At 45.7% G+C, this 23,907-nt stretch overlaps 1 protein-coding gene and 1 pseudogene across 1 annotated transcript; one reads left to right on the top strand and one right to left on the bottom strand.

Annotated features, from left to right (window-relative positions):
- The first annotated feature begins 13,624 nt into the window (after nt 1–13,624).
- Nucleotides 13,625–16,863, top strand: LOC124693052 (rac-like GTP-binding protein 3). Its single transcript, XM_047226495.1, has 8 exons — nt 13,625–13,963; nt 14,259–14,346; nt 14,513–14,622; nt 14,723–14,786; nt 15,415–15,479; nt 15,606–15,671; nt 15,758–15,861; nt 16,474–16,863. Exons 1-8 carry the CDS (start codon nt 13,859–13,861, stop codon nt 16,514–16,516), a joined length of 645 nt encoding a protein of 214 aa, XP_047082451.1. The 5' UTR covers nt 13,625–13,858; the 3' UTR covers nt 16,517–16,863.
- Nucleotides 16,864–18,153: 1,290 nt separating this feature from the next.
- Nucleotides 18,154–23,572, bottom strand: LOC124693050 (annotated as a pseudogene).
- Nucleotides 23,573–23,907: the final 335 nt, after the last annotated feature.

Here is a 23,907-nt window from a genome sequence, read left to right on the forward strand (position 1 = left end):
GCTCCGACCAAAGAAGAGAAGGTCATCTTTTTTGAATGCCCGAGCAAGTATGAAGGTCCCGTCGGATTCTCGTCCAATATAAAGGGAATAATAAACATGGCGGAGAAAAAGTTCCAAAACCCGAAGTCTCACGACCGCCACGTGATTATGACGCAATTGCTTCCGATTGCTTTGAGGGGCTCTCGCCGGAAAATGTTCGAGTAGCCATTGTGAAGCTATGTGCATTCCTCAATGCAATCTCTCGAAGGTAATCAATCCAGAAGTTCTACCACGGTTACGGAACGATGTGATCCAATGTCTTGTCGAGTTTCGAGTTGGTGTTCCCGCCATCCTTCTTCAATATTATGACGCACCTCCTCGGTTCACCTAGTCGATGAGATTTCCATTCTCGGTCCCGTATTTCTACACAATATGTTCCCCTTCGAGAGGTTCATGGGAATATTAAAGAAATATGTTCGTAACCGTGCTAGGCCGAAGGAAGCATCGCCAAGGGCTATGGAAATGAGGAGGTAATTGAGTTTTGTGTTGACTTTGTTCCCGACCTTAAACCGATTGGTCTTCCTCGATCGCGGCACGAGGGGAGACTAAGTGGAAAAGGCACGATCGGAAGGAAATCAACGATATGTATGGACGGCCATTCTCCGACCGAAGCACACCACACAGCTTCCGACCAATTCCAGCTTGGTGGCTCCGTACTTTGAGAAACACAAGAATATTTTACGCTCGGACAACCCCGGGAAGCCCGAATCCCGGATTAGGAAGGCCCACATGGAGACTTTCGGCAGTTGGTTGAGAAAACATTTAATGAGTGACGAAGATGTTGTAGATCAGTCGTACATGTTGGCCAAGACACCATCTTCGACTATAACGACTTTCCAAGGGTACGAGATAAATGGGAATACATTTTACACGATCGCCCAAGATAAAAAGAGCACCAACCAAAACAGTGGTGTCCGCTTTGATGCAAGCAACCGAGAATGGGCAAAAGGTCACATATTATGGTTACATAGAGGAGATATGGGAACTTGACTATGGACCCTCCTTTAGGGTCCCTTTGTTCCGGTGCAAATGGTTCAAGCTAACGAGGAGGTGGGGTAAAGGTGGACCAGCAATACGGAATGACAATGGTGGATTTCAACAATCTTGGTTATCTTGACGAACCATTCGTCCTAGCGAAAGATGTCGCTCGGGTTTTCTATGTGAAGGACATGAGTAGCAAACCGAGGAAACGGAAAGATAAGAAAACGATCAGTACATCATGCGATGATCCAAAGCGCCACATTGTTCTTTCAGGGAAAAGAAACATCGTGGGAGTGGAGGACAAGACGGACATGTCGAGAAGATTATAATATGTTTGCTGAAATTCCGCCCTTCAAAGTGAACACCGACCCAAGCATTAAGTTAAATGATGAGGATGCTCCATGGATACGGCACAATCGTAAGCAAGCAGGGACACAAGGGAAGAAATGATGTGTAATAATTTATTGTACCAAACTTTGTTGAATGAATCATGTGAATTATATTACCCGTGATGTGTTTGGTGTCCATTTTCGAATGATTCAATTGACTCGAGATAGCACTGATGATACATGAAATTTGGAGTGACTAAGTCATACTCCTGCATACATGAAATTTGGAGTGACTAAGTCATACTCCTGCATATAGGAAATTTGGAGTGACTAATTAAGTCATACTCCTGCATACATGAAATTTGGAGTGACTAAGTCATACTCCTGCATACATGAAATTTGGAGTGACTAAGTCATACTCCTGCATATAGGAAATTTGGAGTGACTAAGTCATACTCCTGCATACATGAAATTTGGAGTGATTTAGTCATACTCCTGCCTAGGCGTATAATATGCATACTCGTAGTCTTCATAGCCGCCGCCGTTTTACTGGTAGTCGTCGCCTTCTAAGTTGCCGGCGTCGTCGTCGCTGCTGTCGTCGCTGTCGTCGTCGGGCGGCGCTCGTGGCTCGAATCGAGGGTAGCGCGAGCGGGGGATATCGCCGGCCGTGATGTAGTCCATGACGCTCTGCGAGTCCGGCCGTACCACCATAGCCGACGGCCGGCCTCGTGGAAGTTTCCGGGAGGCGGACCGTCCTCCTCATACCGGAGAGCGCCCTCTCACGCCGATTGATGAAGAAGGCGTCCCAAGTATGCTGGTTATCGGGATGCCGGCGGGGATTCATCCGCTGCTCCGGCGTGAGGTCGAGGTAGTAGTGGTTCGTGATGGCCGCCCGGCGCGCGCAGTACCCGAGGGACGGGAGGGACCGGCACGCCGCCGGCGCTTAGGCTCCGGCCCGGCAGGGACGCGGTAGCCGGAGGGCAAGGCTAGTTCGAGGCGCAAAGCTCCTCCACCTGCCGGTAGGTTAGAGTGGGTGCGGTGGAAGCCATGAGAGAGTGATGAGAGATTGTAGAGATGTGATGCTGGCCAAGCCGGGCTACCTATATGTAGTGACAAATGGCGGGAAAAATGGGAGCGGGAAGACAGGAGGCGGGAAGAAAGAGGCGGGGAGAAAGTGGCGGGAAGAAATTGGCGGGAAAAAATTGGCGGGAAGAAAGAGGCCGGAAGAAATAGGCGGGAAACAATTGGCGGGAAGAAAGAGGCGGGAAGACAGGGAAGAAATGGCGGGAAGACGAGGAGGGAAGAGGGGGTCGGCGGAAAGAGGCGGGAAGAGGCGGGAAGAGGGGGCCAACGAACTTTTGAATTGAATTAGTTTTATTTTTATGAATTTTTGATAATTTGTATTTTTAAATTTTTGAATTGAATTAGTTTTATTTTTCTGAATTTTTTGATATATTATATGTATTTTTAACATATTGAATTGAATTAGTTTTATTTTTCTTAATTTTTTGATATATTATTTGTATTTTTAACATATTGAAATGAATTAGTTTTATTTTCTGATTTTTTTGATATATAATTTGTATTTTTAAAATTTTGAATTGAATTAGTTTTATTTTTCTGATTTTTTTGATATATTATTTGTATTTTTAAGAATTTGAATTGAATTAGTTTTATTTTTCTGATTTTTTTGATATATTATTTGTATTTTTAAGAATTTGAATTGAATTGGTTTTATTTTTCTGATTTTTTTGATATATTATTTGTATTTTTAAGAATTTGAATTGAATTAGTTTTATTTTCTGAATTTATTGATATATTATTTGTATTTTTAAGATTTTGAAAAAAAAAGCATTTTGAAAAATGCCTTTAGTCGCGGTTGGCCTCCCAAACCGCGACTAAAGGTATTTTCCGCGGGAAACGAAATTCGGGCGAAAAACCCCTTTGGTCGCGGTTGGTGTGGCCAACCGCGACTAAAGGGGGACCTTTAGTCGCGGTTGGCCACACCAACCGCGACCAAAGGGGGGGTCCCTATATATTTCGCGGCGCGAACCGCCGCGGATCTTCTCGATCACTTCGTCTCCTCGCCGCGCGCCGCCCCGTCGCCCTCTTCTCGACCCTGACGCCGTCGACGCCGCCGCCCCGCCCTTCTCGCACCGTCGACCCTCGCCGGCGACCCTCGCCGCCGCCCTCGCCTGCCGAACGGCGATCGCGCCGCCGCCAAAGGTACCGGCCGCCCGACCGCCGTCGTCGCGCGCCGCGCGTACGTGCCGCCGCCGTCGCCTCGTCTGCCGCCGGCCGGCGCTCTCGCCTCGCCGCGCGCTCGCTCCGCCGTCGCCTCGTCCGCCGCCGTCGCGCGCGCCGCCCTAGCCTCGCCCGCCGCCGCCGTCGCCTCGTCGGCCGCCGTCGCGCGCGCCGCCTTTTTCACAGAGAAACAGAGAGAGAGGAGGCCGGGGCCGGAGAAACAGAGAGAGAGAGAGAGCTTTTTTTTGTTTTTTGTTTTTTGTTTTTTTACTACAATTTGACTTAAAAAAAACAAATAATTTGACTTAAAAGTAATTACATGTAAAATTGAACTAAAAAAAGTACTAAAAAAAGTAATTACATGTAAAATTGAACTAAAAAAAGTACTAAAAAAATTGAACTAAAATTGAACTAAAAAAAGTAATTACATGTAAAATTGAACTAAAATTGAACTAAAAAATGTAATTACACAAATTGGAACTAAAATTGAACTAAAAAAAGTAATTACTACAACTTTGACTTAATAAAAATTGAACTAAAATGGGTACTAAAAAAAGAACTAAAATTTTGGCTTAATTAAAAACTTTGTCTTAATTAAAAACTTTGACTTAATTAAAAACTTTGTTTAAAAAAAGAACTAAAATTTTGACTTAATAAAAATGAACTAAAATTTTGACTTAATAAAAATTGACTTAATAAAAAATGAACTAAAATTTTGACTTAATAAAAAATGAACTAAAATTGTAACGCCGCCGTACCGTCGCCAACGCCGTCAACGCGCCAACGCTACCTCTATTCATAAAAATGTAACGCCGTCAACGCTACCGCCTCTATTCAACGCGCCAACGCCAACGCCGTCAACGCGCCACCGCCACCGCGAGGGTTATGTGTCCTCGGCACCGCCACCGCCCTTTCGCCACCGCCACCGGTCTCTCGGTCACGCGATCACTGCGTCCCCCCTCTCGCCTCCCTCGTCGCCCTCTCTCTTTATATGTAGAAGAGATATGATAATGCTGGCATATACACAATTAATTTGTTTTGACTACATGTTTTCGGGACCGACATATGGCGGACGATAGAGCTGACCCGATTCCGGAGAACTATGATCCGGACGCTGAAGACCATATGTTCGGCATCATAAATGGCGATATTCCATTTGTGCCGACCGGAGAAGAAGAAGATGATATCTCTTCTTATCCGAACCTTGAGGGTGAAGATGAAGGGCGCCGTCGAGCAAGATGATGCCGAAGAAACGTCGATAAACGACGATCTTCAATTGGAAGTAGCAACCACCTCCGGCGCCGAGGTATATATATATACATATTGAGCGTCCGGTGATACAACTAAGCTGATTTGAATAAATGTGTGTGTACTAACGCGCGCGACTCTCTTTCTTATTTTAGCCCTCGGCCGGATCGTCGAAAAAATCGAGTACGTCGTCAAAGCGTGGCGCAACCAAGACGATGAAAGCGAGGAGAAACATGCACCATCGATGTTGTCGACGAAGCAACCGGCGAGCCGGCCGGAGCCCGAGCAAGAACGCCACCAAGTTTGTCGGCCAATGCGGAGCCGTTGTTAGAGACAACGTCTCGATCACCCGCCGAGAGTGGAATGAGCCAAAGAAGGCACGTGTTGGTTTCACTTTTGTCGATAAGAGAGAAAAAAAAGATTGCTTCAACAAGCTTATGGAACATTTCGTTCTACCTCCGGAATACCGCAAATACGATGAGGAGGGTAACAAGATTGCGGAAAACAAGAAGAGGCGCAAGCTAGTCAAACAGTTCGCTCTTTCTAGGATGGCCAACGCATTCCGGAAATACAAGCAAAATCTAGCCCATGACTTTGTCAACCAGGGCAAGACTCCGGTTTTCAAAGGACAATATGAGAAACTGGCAACATGATTGGCCAGAATTTGTGAAGCAAAAGAAATCGGAGCAGTTCCTTGAACTATCGAAAAAAATAAGGAAAATGCGGCCAAGAAGGAGTACAATCATAAAATGGGGCCGAGGAGGGTATCGCTTTTGGCAGCCTAGGTGGGAGAAGATGGAGAACGAGCCGAGGGCGCGAGGAATCCGTCCAGGTACGGAGGGATGGGACCCAAGGGCCAAAAGCTGGTGGTACGGGCATGGGGGATCGGCCGAACCCGGAGACGAGGGAGTGTGTTTATCGGGGCAAAATAATTACACCCACCAAAAAGCTTATTGAGGCAATGAGGGATGCTCAAGAGGGGAAGATCAAGTTCAACGGAGAGAACGACGCCACGACAAAAGCCCTCGGGAATCCCGAACACGGAGGACGTGTACGAGGCATGGGGCCCATTCCGTGGAAAATAGTGTTCCCCGAACGATGACCCGTACGGTTACGGAAGCCGTAAGAGAAAGATGGATCGGGGAAAAGATGTTGTGGCGCAGATTGGTAACGGAAATGGATGTGATGAAGAAAACCGTGAGTGTACTAGTAGCCGAAAGAGAGGCAGCTCGGGCGCAGCATGAAGATCATCCAATGGATCTCGGAAGCCGGCAGCGGAGAAGAAGCGAGCGTGGCTTCCACGGAGGCCTTACCGGCCGGTGCACCGACGATAGAAATTACTGCACCGGAGCCTGCGATGGTCGAAATTACTGCACCGGAGCCTCCTCGCTACCCCGTGGACGATATAAAGGAGATGAAAGCATGTCATCCGTATTATCCTATCGGGAACATGTCCATGAAGGTAGCCATCGGCAGTGCTTTACCACCTGGAGCACTCCACCACAACAACCCCATTCAAGATGGCTATGCTCGTGTCACGGTGGAGGAGATAGTCCAAGGGTTTGAGGACCCGGACATTGACATTGCTACACCCGAAGGGGTGAAAAGACTTGGAGATGTCAAGCGCCAGTTCATTCTATGGCAGAAGAAATTTATCAAGTTTTCAGGCGAGGCGCCAACAAGTCCACCCCCGTACGGTGGTGGTGGTGGCGGTGGCGGTGACGGTGGCGGTGGCGGTGACGGTGGCGGTGGCGGTGACGGTGGCGGTGGTGCTTCACCTAATACGCCTCATTCACGTCAGCCGACGCCGCCCCCCGATCCTCGTCCGGCGGGTGATCGGGACACCGGTACCGCCCCCAATCCACCTCCGGCGAAGAAGCGAAGCGGTCCTGGGTTATTAACCCGGACCCTTACGTACCTAAGAAAACAAAGGTACCGGAGGTATCACGAAGCCTCTCCCCACGAGGCCTTGGGAAAGTAGTGCCGAGGAAGTCGAGGCGGGCGCGGCTGCTGATTTAGAGAAATGGAAGGCGAGCGTCAAGAAGAAAATAGAGGGTGATCCCAAGCCGGTATATTCGACAAGGAAAAGCAGTGGGCTAAGTCATTTTTGAACACACCGTCCCAAGCCGCGAAGAATCTGCCTGACGACTATTTACGTGAACTTCGTAGGCAAGCACTCGCGTTCAAGAGGAACCAAGAGGCGGAGAAGAAAGCCTTGGAGGACGAGGCCGAGACAAAATTAGAAAGGGGAAAGAAGTTGCCCGGATCGGGGAACAAAGTAAACAATCGATCGCCCCGCTCATAGTGCAAGCCGCCGGTCCGGATGCCCCCGATATCATAGCAGCTGCGGCAGCATGGATTGATCGTAGAAAGTGCCGGAGAACAAGCGGCCGACTTAGGTATCACTCTTCGTGCACTCTGTTAGGCCTTGATGAGGCGCCAATGAAGGACGTAGTATTTACATATGTGAAGAATGGCCCTCTCATCGAGCCTGCGCAGAGAAGAGGATCTACCTCGACAAATGAAAGGTACTGCTAAATTGGTACAAGGGTTACATAAAACATAAAGACGCCAAAGACTATATCTATGCGGAAGTTAAATATGTGCATCACTTCAAACGTTACTTGGGTACAAATTCCTCTCGAGTGAATTGTTTCAAACTGTTCAATCTGCGCGACCTCGACAAATCTATCATCGGTTGCTACGTTCGTAAGTGATTTATTAATTTCTACCCCATCTCGTTCATTGCACTGCACTATATATATATATATATATATATATATATATATATATATATATATATATATATATATTGTCCTAACTATCTTGTTGTGTACGCTATATATTATGCAGAATGAAGAAGCGGGAAATGCGAATAAGAAACATCCATGATGTTGGGTTCATTGACCCACACATCGTTAATTCATATGTGTTAGAACACCACCCCGCCGACGTGGAGGAAGACCTGTGGCGGTTTATTAGAAAACAGCAAGAGAAAAGTGATATTCTATTTCCTTACCATTTTGGGTGAGTGTTTCTGTCTTGAGCACATTCTCTTTTGTTTACTCCATGCATGGTATGTGGCTAATCGATGAGTTATGCATGATTGTGCATGTATCGTGTCCGGAGGTTCCACCTGGATTCTTATGGTAATTAAAGTTCAGACCTCCTCGGTTCTCGTCCACGACTCTCCGAATATGGATCCGGCGCTTTGGGGCGACATGAGAAAAATGATGCAAAAGTAATTATTTTCATTCATTTGCGCTCTATATCGATCGGCCTATTTCGTTCATCATTTCCTAATATCAAGTAACTAATTAATAACTCTCTTGTTTATTTAATTTTCTTTGCCTCGTAGGGTTTGGAGACGGTTCGTAGATACCAAGGTCGGTGAATTCAAAAAAGAGCTACATTTTAAAATGGCGGTGCGGACGGCGGGGATACTCGGCCACCGGGGACCAATCTATGTGGATACTATGTTTGTGAGAGGATCCGGAGATACGCAATGAGCGGGACCGGACGTGTGAGAACAACATCTCGAGGAATAACCTCCGGAAGACGCTTAGTCCAGAAGCTCGCTTCCGACCACTTCAAGAGGAACTAGCAGGAAGTCATCAATCCTAGAGGAGAACACTATTACGATGACGTAGAACTTTATATGCACCAGAATTTGTAACTAACTTGTTCAAAATTGTATATGGTCATCCGATATTGAATATATATTGTATATGGTCATCCGATATTGAATATATATTGTATATTCCTCTTGAATTCTTTTTGGTTCTAATTTCAAATTTGTTTGAAATTGTACATTCATATGCATGTATGTATACGAGTACCGTAGAATATGTGAAACTCCTTCAGAATTAAAACCCAAAAGAAATAAAATAATACAAATTAAAAAGAAACCAGATTTAGGGGAGGGGGCTAAACCCTAAACCTCGCGGAGGCCTTTAGTCGCGGTTGGCCGGAAGAACCGCGACTAAAGGTCCTCCGCCTGGCGCTCGCCTGCGGCCCACGTGGACGGTCCTTTAGTCGCGGTTCGTAAGGAACCGCGACTAAAGGGGGGGCCTTTAGTCGCGCTACTTTGGTCGCGGTTGCGCCACCGCGACTAATGACAGTTGCCAACCGCGACCAAAGCCCCTTTTTCCACCAGTGTTCCCTTGCGAAATTCCAATTCCTTATTCGACAATACAGTGACAGTGACACTCGAGATGCTTAATTGCGTTGGTGAAGCAAGACTACGTAGACAGTTTCGGTGGAGAAGTAGTTTCGCCCCATTTCCTTTTCTTTATGTGTTGTTCTAGTGGAAGAATTTCTTTTCTTTGCTTCGACTGCAAAACATGGTATCTGATGATATATATCACTTTCTGTGCCCAGTGGACTCCAGTAAATACCAAAAAAATGCCATCTAGCATCAGCAAACGATGTAGAAACCCATCGCTTTCTGCCGAAGACTTCTACCAGCGGATTAGGTAGAATTTTTGCATCTGAAGTTCTGAACATACCGGTTCTGCAAAGTTGAAAGTATCCCTTTTAAAATTGATGATTTTAGATTTGCGCCCTTCATTCACGGTACCTACAATAAGGCACGTGTTCTTCAGTTTGTGTATATAGATTGTCACAGTTTTTCAGCATTTTGGGTAATAGTTGGAATATTGGAGATTTTTCCTCATTGTATGTAGACTTGTAGTATCTCTCTGTTACTTCGATAGATTGGCATGGGATCATATGTGTAAATCGCATAGATATGCTATGGTGAAAAAACAATCTCATTGGATTTGTCTCTAATTTTGTATCACGCACGATTAAATTATTGCAGTATATGTAGATTGCCCAATCTTCTTCCGATTCAGATTTTTTGGTTTTACTGTTTGGAGTCATAGGTTTTGGTTTAAATCGCAGCTTTCATAATTTAATAAAAATGGAGCCTCACGTGAGAGGTATGTTCAAATATATGTGTGTGGATCACCCTACATTCTCCATCAGTTCAAGCTTTTGGGTCAACATGTTGACGCCAAGAAAAACTTAATATAATCATTGTATTTTCGTCATGTCTACAAGAAACAAAAGTAAAATACTTACATTTGTAAAACGTGGGAATATCGAATGATTTACTTTGTAGGTCAATCTATGTGATAAGTACGCACACCATAAATTCTATTTATAACATAGATATGACATGATATGTGTATTAGTGAAGAGTATGTTGTAGGGTTGCACACATTTGAGAAAAAGTTTCCATGCAAAATTTACCAGTTTCACCATTGTCCAAGGGTCGCATACAAATTTACCATTTTAGTTTTAATGTGAAGTTGTCAAGTCTACTTTGAGCGACAACTAAAATTTTACATTACCGTGTCTTGGAAAACAATCATGAACTACGCATCCATTTATTATGTTATTAGAAAACCCTAGATAACTAAGCGCAATATTGAGGCAGCTATCGATATATATTTTTAGATAAGTACCCAATATTAGTAAGTTTAGCTTAGGGTAGCTTAGATTATCATGATGACCTTTATTGTTCTACTTATATCTTCTGCGTCTTTTTTCCAACCATTGCTATCAACTTGCTAAACGAGAAATTAGGAAAACCTACATGTGCAAAGGACTAACAATGTGAGTCATTTTTTATTTTAAAAAAACTCATATTGATGCTGTTAAGCTTCATGCACTAGCCACTTGAACCAAAAGTCTGAACTGATGGAAAGGGCTAGGCAATCCACATATACATTTCACAACACCCCCACTCGCGTGTGACGGGAGAAGAGAAAGTCAACACGTGAAAGAAGAAGAGCACACCGAAACAGGGCATCAGCGGTGGCTAAAGAGGGGGGGCAACAGCAATTCTTAGGCTTAATTGCGAAAACCATGTGAAAGGCATGATTTGAACTCAAGACCTGGGGCTCTGATACCATGTTAAGCTTCATGCACTAGCCATTTGAACCAAAAGTCCGAACTGATGGAAAGAGCTAGGCAATTGTTAAGCTTCATGCACTAGCCACTTGAACCAAAAGTCCGAACTGATGGAAAGGGCTAGGCAATCCACATATACATTTCACAACAGATGCTGCATAGTATACAAAAAACTTTGTAGGATACATTCTTTCGTTCCAAAAGACCCTTGACACTAGGATATTTCTCCATAGGATTCCGCTCACTAGAATTTGTATACTACAATTGTCAGAATATCCCATTTTCACACTAGAAGCCACCGGCACATCCATATGGTGAGGCATAAGAGCATCTCCACTCGTCCCCCCGACGAGGCCCCCGAGCGACGTTTTTTCCATCCGGACGGCGAAATTCGGCCCAGTCGCGCCCCCGGTTCCTCGTTTTCGTCCGGATTTGGCCCTTAATCCATCCGGCGAGCCCACGCCACCCCGGCCCCCGGGGCGCGCTCGGGGACTCCGGACGAAACGAAAGCGCGCGAAACGGCGTGTGGACCCGCGTAGTCGGCGGCCGGAAAACCAAATCTCGTGATTTTCCCTCCAATTTGCTTGCATTTCCCCATTCCCTCCAATTTGCTTGCATATCCCCATTCTCTCCCGCCGAAATCCCCCAATCTCCTCGTCTTCCGGCTCCGGTTCTCGGCGGCGTCTTCTCGTCCACCACCACTCTCCTCCTCGTCTTCTCGTCCACCACAATGCCGCCGAAGGCGCCGGCGAGAAGATGCGGAAGAAGAAGACGAAGCCGCCGGGCATGTCGAACGCCGAGTGGGCGGCGGACGAGAAACGGCGCGACGTGGAAACAAGCGCCGGGGCGGAGAAGGGTGAAAAGAGCCGCCGCCAAGAGGTCGGCGGAGGCGGCCCAAGACGAACACTTGAGGTTAATCGGCATGGCCTATAGCGGCGGCGTGTTCCCGGCCAATGGCCGACGCAAGGTACAACAAGTTCCCCGTCTTCCTTCTCGCCTTCGCTGTACTCGCCGTCGCCGACTGCCGTGTTCCAAGAGGGCGCCTACGTCCAACCGTCCAAGCCCACACCGTCGCCGCCCGAGCTTGACGTCGGCGGCGGCGGCGCTGTTCGAGGGCACCTCGCCGGCCCTGCGACGAGGGCCGCTCGCGTTCGGTGCGATGGCGGCGCCGAACGAAGAGGAGATCCACGAGATGATCACCTCCGGCTCCGCCGCCGCCGCTGCGAGCCCGGGGTTCTTCATGATCGCCGCCGCTGCGTGCCGGGGTTCTTCACGCAAGAGGAGACGAGGGCGACGGCAGCTGTGGCGGCGCGCAACGAGCATCGGGAGGATGTTGCCGACGGAAGCCAAGCCGTCGAAGAAGAAGGCGAGGAAGAAGAAGAGCCAAGCGAAGCCGCCGCCAACCTCGTCGAAGGGAAGAAGAAGAGGAAGAAGGACTCGCCACCTGCCGAACCGCGTATCAAATGGACGCCGAAGGAAAAGGAGTGCCTCGCCGAAGCTTGGATGACCGTGTCCACGAACGGCATAATCGGGGCCAATCAGTCGTTCGACACATACTGGTTTCGAGTGAGGCGGGCGTACGAGGAACGCAAGCTCGTCGATCCCTACTTCAACAAGACGAACATGAACGTGTACCGGGGAGACAAGGCAATGGCCACCCATTGGGGGATCATGCGGACGGCGTGCGGCAAATGGCACGGCGTACGGGAGGAGATCGACAAACGGCCGATCGGCGGCCACGACTTGGAGCAAAGGGTATGATCCGCCGGCCCTACACCACCGAGGTACATCGTCGTTAGGCTGACCCGTATCGCCGTGCTCTTTTTTCCCCAGCTGCGCCGAGCTTTGGACATGTACACGGACGACACCGGCCTGCGGTTCAAGTTCCTCAACGTCTACGCCCGCCTCGAGAAGTGCGAGAAGTGGAAGGAAGTTCGCACGTCCCTCTCGAAAAGCAAGACCGAGCGAGTACAACCCCGACGCTCCGCCGGCTTGCGCGGCGGAAGGGCGCCACGAGCTCGGCCGGAAGAAGCGAGAAGAGCTCAAACGGACGGACAATCCCGCCGACGGGATGCGGGCGTCGATCGACAAGTGCTTGGGCCGACTTTAGATCGCACGCCGACGGGAGGAACGACAAGTTCGACGGCAGGTGGCGGGAGATGCTCGCCAACCAAGGCGCCGGATCGCCTGCGTCGAAGACGACGGTGGCGGCGAAGAAGAGGAACACGGACTTGGCGTTCCTCATGGGCGGCGGCGACATGGAAGCGATGGACGAGGAGACGAGGAGTGGTACCGGGGCCACCGCAACGACATCCTCAGAGCCACTACGTCGTCTCCGCCGGCTCCTACCTCGTCTACCTCGCCATCTACCTCGTCGACTGCGGCCGCTCGACGTCCGCTGCCGCCGGCTCGCTTCATCGTCGCCCGCCGCGGCCGCTTCGGCCACGGCGTGTGAGGAAGCCGGTCCGTCGGACACCGCCGTGCCGGCCGGGACTGCCGACGAGCTCTGTCTCCGTGTAATTTCCCTCCGATCGCCGATCCGTGGCTGATCCTTTTGCTCCTTTTGCCGATCAACTGCCCGTACTTGTAGCGCGGGACGGCGTTTTGTTTGAATTTAAACTCTATCCGCCGAACTCCGGGTGGACGACTGGAAATATGGTACTCCCCACGACTTAATTTCGTCCAATCCGGCGGTAGTTTCGTCCGGATTTGGGCGTGGGGAGCGCCAACGAGTGGGGATGCTCTAAATTCCTACTTCAACTGCTCATGTTGCCTCCTGAAATATATCAGGATAAATAAATTCACAGGTCGTAGAGCTGCAATTTACTCCCACCAAAACACACCGGCGCGACAAGCAGGAGCGGGGGGTTGGTCCTCTACTTCTCTCTACTCTGAAGACAGACAGTACTACTGAGGTGCGAAGCATGTGACTCTCTTCACTTCGCAAAGAAGTCACGCACCAAACACAGCACCCCCATTCCCCACACCACACCGCAGCAAGAACTCCGCCGCTCCGCTCCGCTCCCCTCCTCGCACCCTCTTCCGTCCCGCCCTGCCCCTCCTCGAGCTCCGGGCAACCGGCGAGGCCTGCTGCGGCCATGGCGTCCAGCGCTTCGCGGTTCATCAAGTGCGTCACGGTCGGCGACGGCGCCGTCGGCAAGACCTGCATGCTCATCTGCTACACCAGCAACAAGTTCCCCACCGTGAGCACACCCTTCTCTCCTCTCCTGTTGCTGTTACGGATTCTTGCGCCAAAGGCGCGAGCTTTCTTGCAGAGGCAGACGTTTCATTTCGGGGCATAGCTGTTTTCAGTACTACTAGTGGCCATTTTGTATTATTCGAGACTGCGGTGTGCAAAAGATCTTTCCCAATTTACTTTCCAGGGTACTCTTTTTTTGTAGTAGCGGATTAGCGTTGCTGTTGTTGTTTTCTAGGAGCGATTTTCCATTACACTACACACTATTTTCTCAATTTTGTCATGGGCATTTGTCTTGGCAGGACTACATACCTACGGTGTTTGACAATTTCAGCGCAAACGTAGTTGTTGACGGCACCACAGTGAATTTGGGCCTTTGGGACACTGCGGGTAACTTCTATCTCTTGATTTGACTTACTTCCTTTGTCCTAATGCACCTGTAGTTTCTAGGTTTTGCTTCGTCTCAAATTGCACATCACGGTTGTAAATGTTATGTTCTGACGATTCACTGCGTAACCGGGGGAATTCCGAGCTCACGTGATGATATAATTTCCAGGGCAGGAGGATTACAACCGGCTGAGGCCTCTGAGCTACCGTGGAGCTGATGTTTTCGTGCTTGCCTTCTCGCTTGTGAGCCGAGCTAGCTATGAGAATATTATGAAGAAGGTGCTGAAATGCTCTGTCATCACTTCTCAGACATGTGACTCTGTTTATTAGGAAATGCCAAGAGATTTGAATGTTTTGTGCTTTGTTATTTCCCCTTCAGTGGATACCGGAGCTTCAGCATTACGCCCCTGGCGTGCCAGTTGTGTTGGTAGGCACAAAACTAGGTGAGTTGTGTTGACAACGAAAGCTTGTTTTTTCTTAACTGTGTATAGGTGGTGGGTGGGTGGGGTTGGTAGTATGACTCTGTATTTTATTCCGTTTCGTTGTAACTGGTAGCATCTCTTTGTCTCAGCATTGTTGGAATTTGGTTAGGTTGTTAATCAGCTGATGGTGATCTTCGTAGTGTAGACAGGTTATCATCCATGTGGTTGGGGACCAAATAGTTTGTAGTCTATAGAGGTTATCGTACAAATGGATGACAACCAAATACTCGGTCTAGTGAAGATTAGTAAATATAGTAAGCTTTAAGGTTATTTATGGATGAACTATCATGTTTAAACGCAATAATGACAAGTTTGGCGGTAATTGAGTACAAACCACGGATGAATGACAGTGGAAAATTATAATTCTGAGTCCTTAATAACTATCTAATTTCTGTAAAATTAATAATATATTTCTAAACAAGATTATTATAACTGTCAGAACCATTCATTTTTGGCTGAGACTAGGAACCCTGATGCACCATGAAGAACAACCGATTTAATATAATCTTACCATATATGGTCATATACAACAAACCGTTCCTTAGTTAAAACATAGATTGGTATTCACAAATCATAATGTTGCTTCCAGATCTTCGTGAAGACAAGCACTACTTGATGGACCATCCTGGCATGATACCCGTTACCACAGCACAGGTGCATCTCTATCACGACCAACTATGCCACTAGAACTTTGGATATCATTTACCTTGAGGCCTAAGAGATGAAACGATCAATGCATTCTGGCTTCTGAAAACTTAATCCCGTCCGCCATTTCCACAGGGAGAGGAGCTTCGGAAACAAGTTGGTGCATTATATTACGTAGAGTGCAGCTCAAAGACACAGCAGGTGAAGTTTCTGTAAGAGAATTGTGTGGTTTTCTGTAAAGGGTTAAATCTATCAGCTGAATGTTCTTACTCTTGTGCAACATGTAGAATGTCAAAGCTGTCTTTGATGCTGCTATCAAGGTGGTAATCCAGCCCCCAAGTAAGCAAAGAGAAAAGAAGAAAAAGAAACAACGACGGGGATGTTCTATGATGTAAGAAAATATGACACTTAAGGTTTATTTCCCTGCAATTTTTATTTTTCATATACTCTCCTCAAGTGTGGTATAGTTGCCGTTATGCACATTGTCGCGGTCTTCAAAATGCAAATATGTTTATAACCCAGTTAAGTTATATCTCATAAAAGTACTTGTCAAGATAAATTTATGTACATAATTTTCAAGTATTGTATCCAAATGTTTTTGAAGATGTTGGTAGTCAAAATTTCTGAGGTTTAGACTTTGTGTCCCAAATACCATTCGGAGCTGCAGGGAGTAACTATTGTTACAGCTATTTTCTGATCAATTGTTAGATTTTTTTACATGATCTCCTGAATCACAGTGAACAATTACAAAATTGGACTAGAATGTGAGTTTGTGTAAAAGATCCACCCTATTTGGTGTTTTGGATCTAGGCACATTTCTCCCCAAATCCTGACCAGGGAACACCATGGTTGTTTTACTGCATTATTTTGTCAAACCATGCATTGAGAAGTTTTGAAGTTGGGTATACTTTTGAAGAAATATGCAAATATGTAAAACAATTGTGCAAGATCACTGCTTGGGGTGACTGCATTATATATTTAACTTCTCATGTTATGATTGCAGGAACGTCTTCGGCGGAAGGAAGATGCTATGCTTCAAATCCTGAAGATCATGTCTCTTGCTTGAAGCAATGCCACGGGCACAACCTCAAACTGCCAAAGCTTGAGATCTGGATGTACTGATTGCGCAGTTGGTGTGTATATTTGCATCGTTGTTAATTAATGACTAGAGGTAGATGGTAAGAACTAGCTTTCTTATGTGCTGCAGAAAGCCTGGGTTATTAGCTTTCTTCGTGCTAGGAAGTTCTGTAGAGACCAAAGAAACAAAACGAGATTTTGCTCCGTCGTGGCAAATCGCAACCTTTTGTATTGTCAGTTAGTGCATTATGTTATTTTGTGGTAACATTGAGAGCAAACGTTGAAATCTTATTATGTGCCAATTTGTCTGAGAACAGATGTTTGGCTTGTGTCTGAGATCAACCATACCAAAATTTTGGTCCTGATAATTGTGTTGTACAGTATGACCAATATTTTGCCAACTCTAGTTCTGTTCTATGGTCAGCATTGACCAAATATGGGCCGTCCCAAGTTTGGCTACCCAATATTTTGGTGGGGTGATAACCAATACCTTGCGGGTCATTTGACATGCACGTAGATACTCGGAATCAGAATCGTGAAAGTGGAAAAGAAAGCTGAATACTTACGGCAGGTAACAGTTTCCCAACTTTTGTAATGCATTCCAAGATCGACAGCCATTTTTAAACCTGGATACGCCTGCACCTAGTTTATCAAAAAAAAAATTGACATTTAAAAGTTTCAGAAAATATTAAAATAAAATTTTGCATGTGCATGTCATGTCAATACTTACTCGTGTAAATTTCACGAAAAATAAAATTGTATGTTGCTACACAAAAATAACAAAATGTTCAAATGACACTAATGTTTGGAGTTGTCCTATTCACATGAATAGAAACTTCCATTTTCTCATTTTTGTATAGGTCACATACAATCGTATTTATTCGTGAAAACTTACACGAGTAAGTATCAACATAATATATATATGCGACCATTTTTTCAATTTTTCTAAATCTTTGAAATAGCATTATTTTGAATTTTCATAACTAGGTACACGCGCCCCTGGGTTCCGTTCGGTATTTTCGATGCTAAGATGCTATTTTTTTTTTTTTTGCAAGTACTACCTCCGTTTCAAAAATAAGTGTCACAACTTTTTTCTAGATTGTAGATACATAAATATCTAGATAAAGTTGCAACACTTATTATGAAACGGAATGAGTACTATAAGAAAATACTACTTCCTCCGTCCCCTGACAATTGTCTGGGATTTATCAAAAGAAAAATTCTAGATCATAGATACATAAATATCTAGATAAAGTTGAAACACTTATTTTAGAATGGAAGGAGTACTATAAAAAAATACTACTTCCTCAGTCCCATGACAATTATCTGGGATTTATCAAAATTTAGATGTATCTAGATGCCATTTAGATACATTCAAATTTTAACAAATCTAAAACAAACTTCGTGAAACGGAAGGAATAGTATAATAAACAAGAACTCAATTCAAGCCCACAAGAATTTAAAGGGTAATTTTGTTTTTATCATCAGCCTTGCCCTACCAAACAATGTTAACACGACAAAAGATAGGCTTAGTTCACTTCCCCACGTTAACACGAAAACAGGCAAAGTTAGGATGGCAGAAGGCACATGGTAACCAACAGACAAGTTTGAGGCAACACAATATGTTAATCACCACAGATTATTTCTTACTGGTCTACTGATGTAATACTTCCCAGCAGGATACATGTCACATCTAAATCATATGTTAAGCGGTAGATGTCCTCAACAGGCTGAAAACTGTTTACCAAAAACTTAAAACAAACCGATCGAAACTAATTACAACTGTTCCAGATGTTTGAAGATGCCGGGGGGCCATTAACATTCCATCTCCAAAGCCATGCCCTTGTGGATCAAAATAGAAGCAAGGCTGGCATACATAACTCTAGCAAAGCAACTGCTGAAGCTGAGGAAAACTTTTTCCGGAAACTATGGATATGATTTACATTTACAGCAATTACATCAAGTTTGTTCCTCTCACAGTTCACATCATCAGGAAGATGAATCTATGTGAGTTGTATATACCAGCACGGCCACAGGGGTGCAATACAAGCCTGGCTTCCACATGCAGTTGCCTCTGCAAATAAAAGCTCCATCGATGAGTGAACATAACAAAAAAAGAAGCTGCGAGAGAGACCTGGTATGGACCCTTAAAGTCAGAACAGTGGTACATACAAGCTCACCAGACACTGAAGTCGCTGCAAGGAGATCTCCTTAAAGTTCTTATTGCCATGATAATTGCTTGTATGACGATCTTTCAGCATCCCAACTGCCTTCAGGTTCCTTCCTCTTTATTCCTACACCTGGCATTTGGTACATTCTTGTTTGCTCCTCCACAAAGCCTTGTGGCGGTGTGATCAAATTTTGTCTAACCGATATAGGTAATCGTTCATCCTTCACTTCGACGTCTATACTTCCAGGGCCAGAATTAAGATCAAGCCCCTGTCTTCTCCATTTCCAATTACTGTCATGACCATCGCTACTGCTACCTTCAGGAAGGCTAATTGTATACTGCCTTGCATGCTGGGCAGGTAATGCCCCTGCTGACCCAGCAAATGACGGAGCCATCATTGGGAAATATGGAACTCCTGCAGGTGCAGAACTGGCATATGGTGTTGATCCAATTGGAAACCCTGCTGTTTGAAGGTGAACATTGGAAGCGAAAGGAAATCCTGCATATTGATATGCAGGAGAGTGAAAGACCATGGCTGGTCCTGTGGAAATAACTGGAGGCCTGGAGGAATCACTTCCGAAATGGCCACCACCTGGCACAGCCGTGATAATCCTCTGGTTTCCAGGTGCTGTTTCAATTGGGTAAGGATGTTCTCCTCTAGCAGGTAAAAACGACTGCATAGCTACAGGACCACCTTGGTTGGCGGAAGCATACCATGGTGACATATTACCAAATTCAGAGCTGTTCATTCTAAGGCCAGCAACTTGAGGTAGGAATGGTATGCTGCTAGCACCTTTAGATGATAGACTCCTTTGTGCAGGTTCTGTGCTAGCTTCATCAAGGCTTGGTCCATTATTGAGATCAAAGAAGTTCCTCGAGCTGTTTCTATCAGTATTTGGTAAACCTCCTGGCAACAATCCAACTTCAACTCTGTGCGATGCATTTGAGATAAATTGGCTATTCTCCGCAACTCCATCTGCCATATTTAAGTCAAGTTCGATGCCAGCACTTCGTACAGGACCACTGCGACTCCTAGGGTTGCCAGATTCAGAACCAGTTGTCTGAGCAGAACTCTGTGAGATATCTTCTTCTGGAACTTGGTCGTCTGCTACATTTAGATCAATATCAAATCCTTGGCGAGACTGCTTCCCTGAAGCATCAGATACTGCAATGTCAGGTCCAGTAAGAAACATCCCTAAAGTCTTCCGTGGTTCCGCAGGACGAAATGCACTTGTAGCTGCCGAGCCTTTCCACCCAGCCTCCGGCTTCACTCTTAGTAGGTTCTCAGGAGGGACAAAAGGTCCTTTAGCTGGAGCAGCTACTGTTATTTGGGCAGGTGGGCCACTTAAAATAGGTGACACGAATGGAGAAAGACCAGGTAAATGAAATGCAGAAGAACATATAACAGGAGAGGTAGCTGGCTCAGAGTGATTCCCCTCATCCCCAAGTTCGTTTAAATCGAAGTCAAGCTTAGCTGCACCATTTGACTTGGCTTTGGCAGCTATAGAAGAGCCCTCGTCTGATGAGACAATGCCCTCTTTTCCACTTGAATGATCGCTCAGTTTCTTTGAACTGTGTCGTGCACTATGCTCAGTATCCTGAGATACGATAGCGCTAGGTTTTGCTTGACTGCTTGATTCACTGGAACTGTCTTTTGATTCTTTGATCACACCAATCCCATTTTCTGCAGCAAGTGGCAACACTACTGACACCTCTAATTTGGTAACACCAGCGGAAGCGGAAGAAGACTGTTCTTTTTTCTCATGCGCTTTCAGTACTTTATTAGAAACCAGTAGACCATCAGCGTCTTTTTCAGCCAGAGCCGAAGATGTGAATGAAGGCTTCGAATCCAATTTACCAGCAGTACACTTGTCAGTAGATCTGAGTGTTTCCACATGATCTGGTGGACTTAATGTATCACCTAATGAAGTGTTGACGTCAGAACTGGTTGAACAACCATCTTCAACTTTCTCACGGACAGTACCTGCAATCCCTGCTGATGATTTCATACTGAACTTTGGATCAATCTTAATAGTGGCTGGCTGTCTGACATTTGACTCAACTTCATTGCCTTTAGTGTTAGCAGAAGATTCAAAACCTTTAGAATCTATTCCAGGCCGAGAAGATGGCCTAGTAGACGCTGTACCCTTGTCATGAGATGGTAAATTAGTTCCAGAGTTCCTCTGGTGGTGTTCCTCCTTTGCAGCCAAAGAAGCATCATGTTTGCCTTCCTTATCAGAGACGACTTTCTCAACGTCTGATGGCCATGGGCTCTGTGACGCGCCTGCATCACACTCTACTTTTAGCTTCCCGATTTTCTCACCTTCAGAGCCCGGTTTATTTGCAGATGAATTCCTCAGTGAAGCGGATGACATAATCACTTCAGATTTAGATACTTCTCCAGCAACACTAGCAAGAAGATTCATTGCTGTATCATCTGCAGCTTGCATGGACTGACTAGATTCAGAGTACTTGATTTCAATCAAAGCATTCAAAGGGCTGAACGAGTTCTGCACCTTGGTTTCACCTAAGCAGATGTCTTTTTCGTCCATATATGATGAACATGCAACTCGTGATGCATCATCCTCACCAGCATCATCGGCAGTCCTGCTACAGTCACCATCTAACATACCACAAGGTGATTTGTCACCTTCCCCGGAACCTGCAGTTCCGTTAATACTATTGATTTGCCCAGGCTTAGCATTAGTATCAGATCCTAAATGAGCTTGAGAATGTTCAACCTTCATTTTCACCCTACGATCATTCTGTTCATGCCTATCTGCACGAATGGGAGATGAAGCTCTATTCCCGGGAACTGATGGCTCCTCACAAGAGCCCCCACTTGTGCTCCTACCAGGGCTACGACCTGGATTTGGAAACCTAACTATCAATTTATTATTGGTGTGAGCTGTGTCAGCTCCTTTCTCAGATGCCAAGCCAGATTGTGATGGTCTTTCCTGAAATGAAGAACGATCAACAGGGCTGGACTTTCCCAAAACAGCTTCCTTCTGGAAACCGGAACCATGAAGTCCTTTTTTCCCCCTTCGATGGCCACGCCCAGAATTTTTACTTGCATTCGCTGAAGCAGCAGTTGAGCTTCGTGCATCTTCCTTGGTATAACCAACTGTTTTTCCAGGATCACTAGAGCATGACTGGCTGTTATTCAGTGATTGGCTTGAACTGCAACTTTTCTCCTCTTTCACGGTAGGAAAGTCGGGGCTACAAGTCCCAGCAGCTGATTTACAGGGTGAATCCTTCAAGGTGGTTGCAGCATTTCCAGGTTGCACGTGTTGCAATTTTGAAGAGCCAGACGTGAAAGGATTTGACTTTGCAACATCAGCAGCACCAGGTGTAGCACTCAAAGCCTTTGGTGAAGATAGATAAAACACTGCATTTTTGGGGCTGGGCTCACTAGAATCACTTCGTCCGTTTCCAGCACTGGAAATTTCTGGAAACCCCACTTTCCCTGACCAGGAAACAGCTTGACCTGATAATACAGGTTTTGCATCAGCCGACTTCATTTCAGCGTCAACACGCTTCTTCCAGCTATCAACAAGACACTTAGCCTTCCTCTGTATCTCCGGATTTTTATAGCCACGCAGATGATTGACAGATTTCCCAATGCTGCAGCTTTGTAAGGCAGCCAGACTGATAGGCAATTTCGCTAGTGCACGAAGCAGGGCTAGGATAAGTTCTTCAATGGGCTTATCAGTTTCTTTAGGGCTGCCCCCTTCACCAGACCTTCCTTTGTGAGTCTCTTGAAGCCAATCATTCAAGACTGGAAGGCCCCTTAGCTGCATAAATCTGCTAAGACAATCAGGACTTTCTGTAGCTGCGATTATATCAGCAAGCCTTACTCGACCAGCACAGTCCATTTTCCGTTCAATTTGATCAAGTTGCATGAAATTAACTAGTTTCTCAACTGCTTCAGCGTGAGGAAGCCCATCCTTTTCTGTTATCTCTGCGATCTCAGACTTTATATTGTCCCTCTTAATATTTCCAGGTTCACTGTCATCGACCTTAAGAGGGCAATCACGGTCTCGCTTAGCTGGATCAATTCCTTGCTCACCTCTGTCCCTCTTCTTCCCTTTAGATGGACCACAATTTTGAGTGCCATCTGAACCAGCTTTCAATTGCTGAGAAGCTGACGGAACATTTGGCCGTTTTGGTGAATGCCCACCTGACTGCACTGCACCATTCATTTCTAGCCTCGTTCTGTCTAGGAGACGATTTACTTCTTCCTGCCGTTCCTGGCCATAAGTTGCACATATCAAATACAATACAGCAACAACCGACAAATACATTAGACAGAAAAAAAAAGGTAACTGTAGAACTTACATTAGTATAATCCCTGTCGGTAAGCCACCATAAACACTTGTTGTCAATATCATACACACGGCGACAAACAAGTGAAGAAATTCCAGACGACAGCTCAGCACCTTTACGTAAAAAGGCAACTTTACAAGGATGGAGCAGTGATACAGCAGATGTCTCGTCCTGGTGGAAAGAGTAGAAGACCTCGTTTGGAGCAGCGCTCAGTTGTATGCCCTTGTTGAGCTTAACGTCAACAGGTCTATAAAGCCAACTTACACGTAACCTGGGATGGTTATCTTTATGTTTCTCGATCCAACGTATCAATCCAATGAAAGGTGGAACATCAACAGCACGAAAAAGAGCACAGTCACCAACTCGAATCTCCCGTCCGTCCTGAAAATAAATAAACAATTATTATTTGTTTGAGGAACAAAATTATTTTCATGTTATCAAGAGAACAGAAGGCACATGAGCATAGTCTAATACTTCAGAAATCACGGAGTGAAGAAGCATAATTGAGATTCATTATTTAAAGAAACAGCAGTTTCCTTGTCATAGCCGAACAGCTAAACTGAAAAATTAATTAAGTTATCTTCTTGGTGTAAATTTTTAGAACAGCCAAGAAGTTCATGCAGATAGGTCTGATCCATACACTTATCAAATATTGTACAAGCACCGTGTTCAGGGTCTAATCACAACATTACGACCTTCATTACATTCACTAAATATTATTTCACAATAGGCCAAAACAAGACTATTGTCTAAATAATTATATTCCTTATAAGTGACGTGTAATGAATAATGACAATTTACATAATTCAGATAAATCCGGTGAACACTAAGTTGTTGGCCCATACACACAGTTGAAAGATGGCC

The sequence above is a fragment of the Lolium rigidum genome, chromosome 2 (genome assembly GCF_022539505.1).
Source record: "Lolium rigidum isolate FL_2022 chromosome 2, APGP_CSIRO_Lrig_0.1, whole genome shotgun sequence".
Lineage (NCBI taxonomy): Eukaryota > Viridiplantae > Streptophyta > Magnoliopsida > Poales > Poaceae > Lolium > Lolium rigidum.

Excerpts from the sequence above, each read along its gene's own strand:
- LOC124693052 (XM_047226495.1), top strand. The coding sequence starts at position 13,859 with ATGGCGTCCAGCGCTTCGCGGTTCATCAAGTGCGTCACGGTCGGCGAC. Across the intron at positions 13,964-14,258 it reads CCAGCAACAAGTTCCCCACC|GACTACATACCTACGGTGTT; the intron begins GTGAGCACACCC and ends TTGTCTTGGCAG. Across the intron at positions 15,480-15,605 it reads TACCCGTTACCACAGCACAG|GGAGAGGAGCTTCGGAAACA; the intron begins GTGCATCTCTAT and ends CCATTTCCACAG.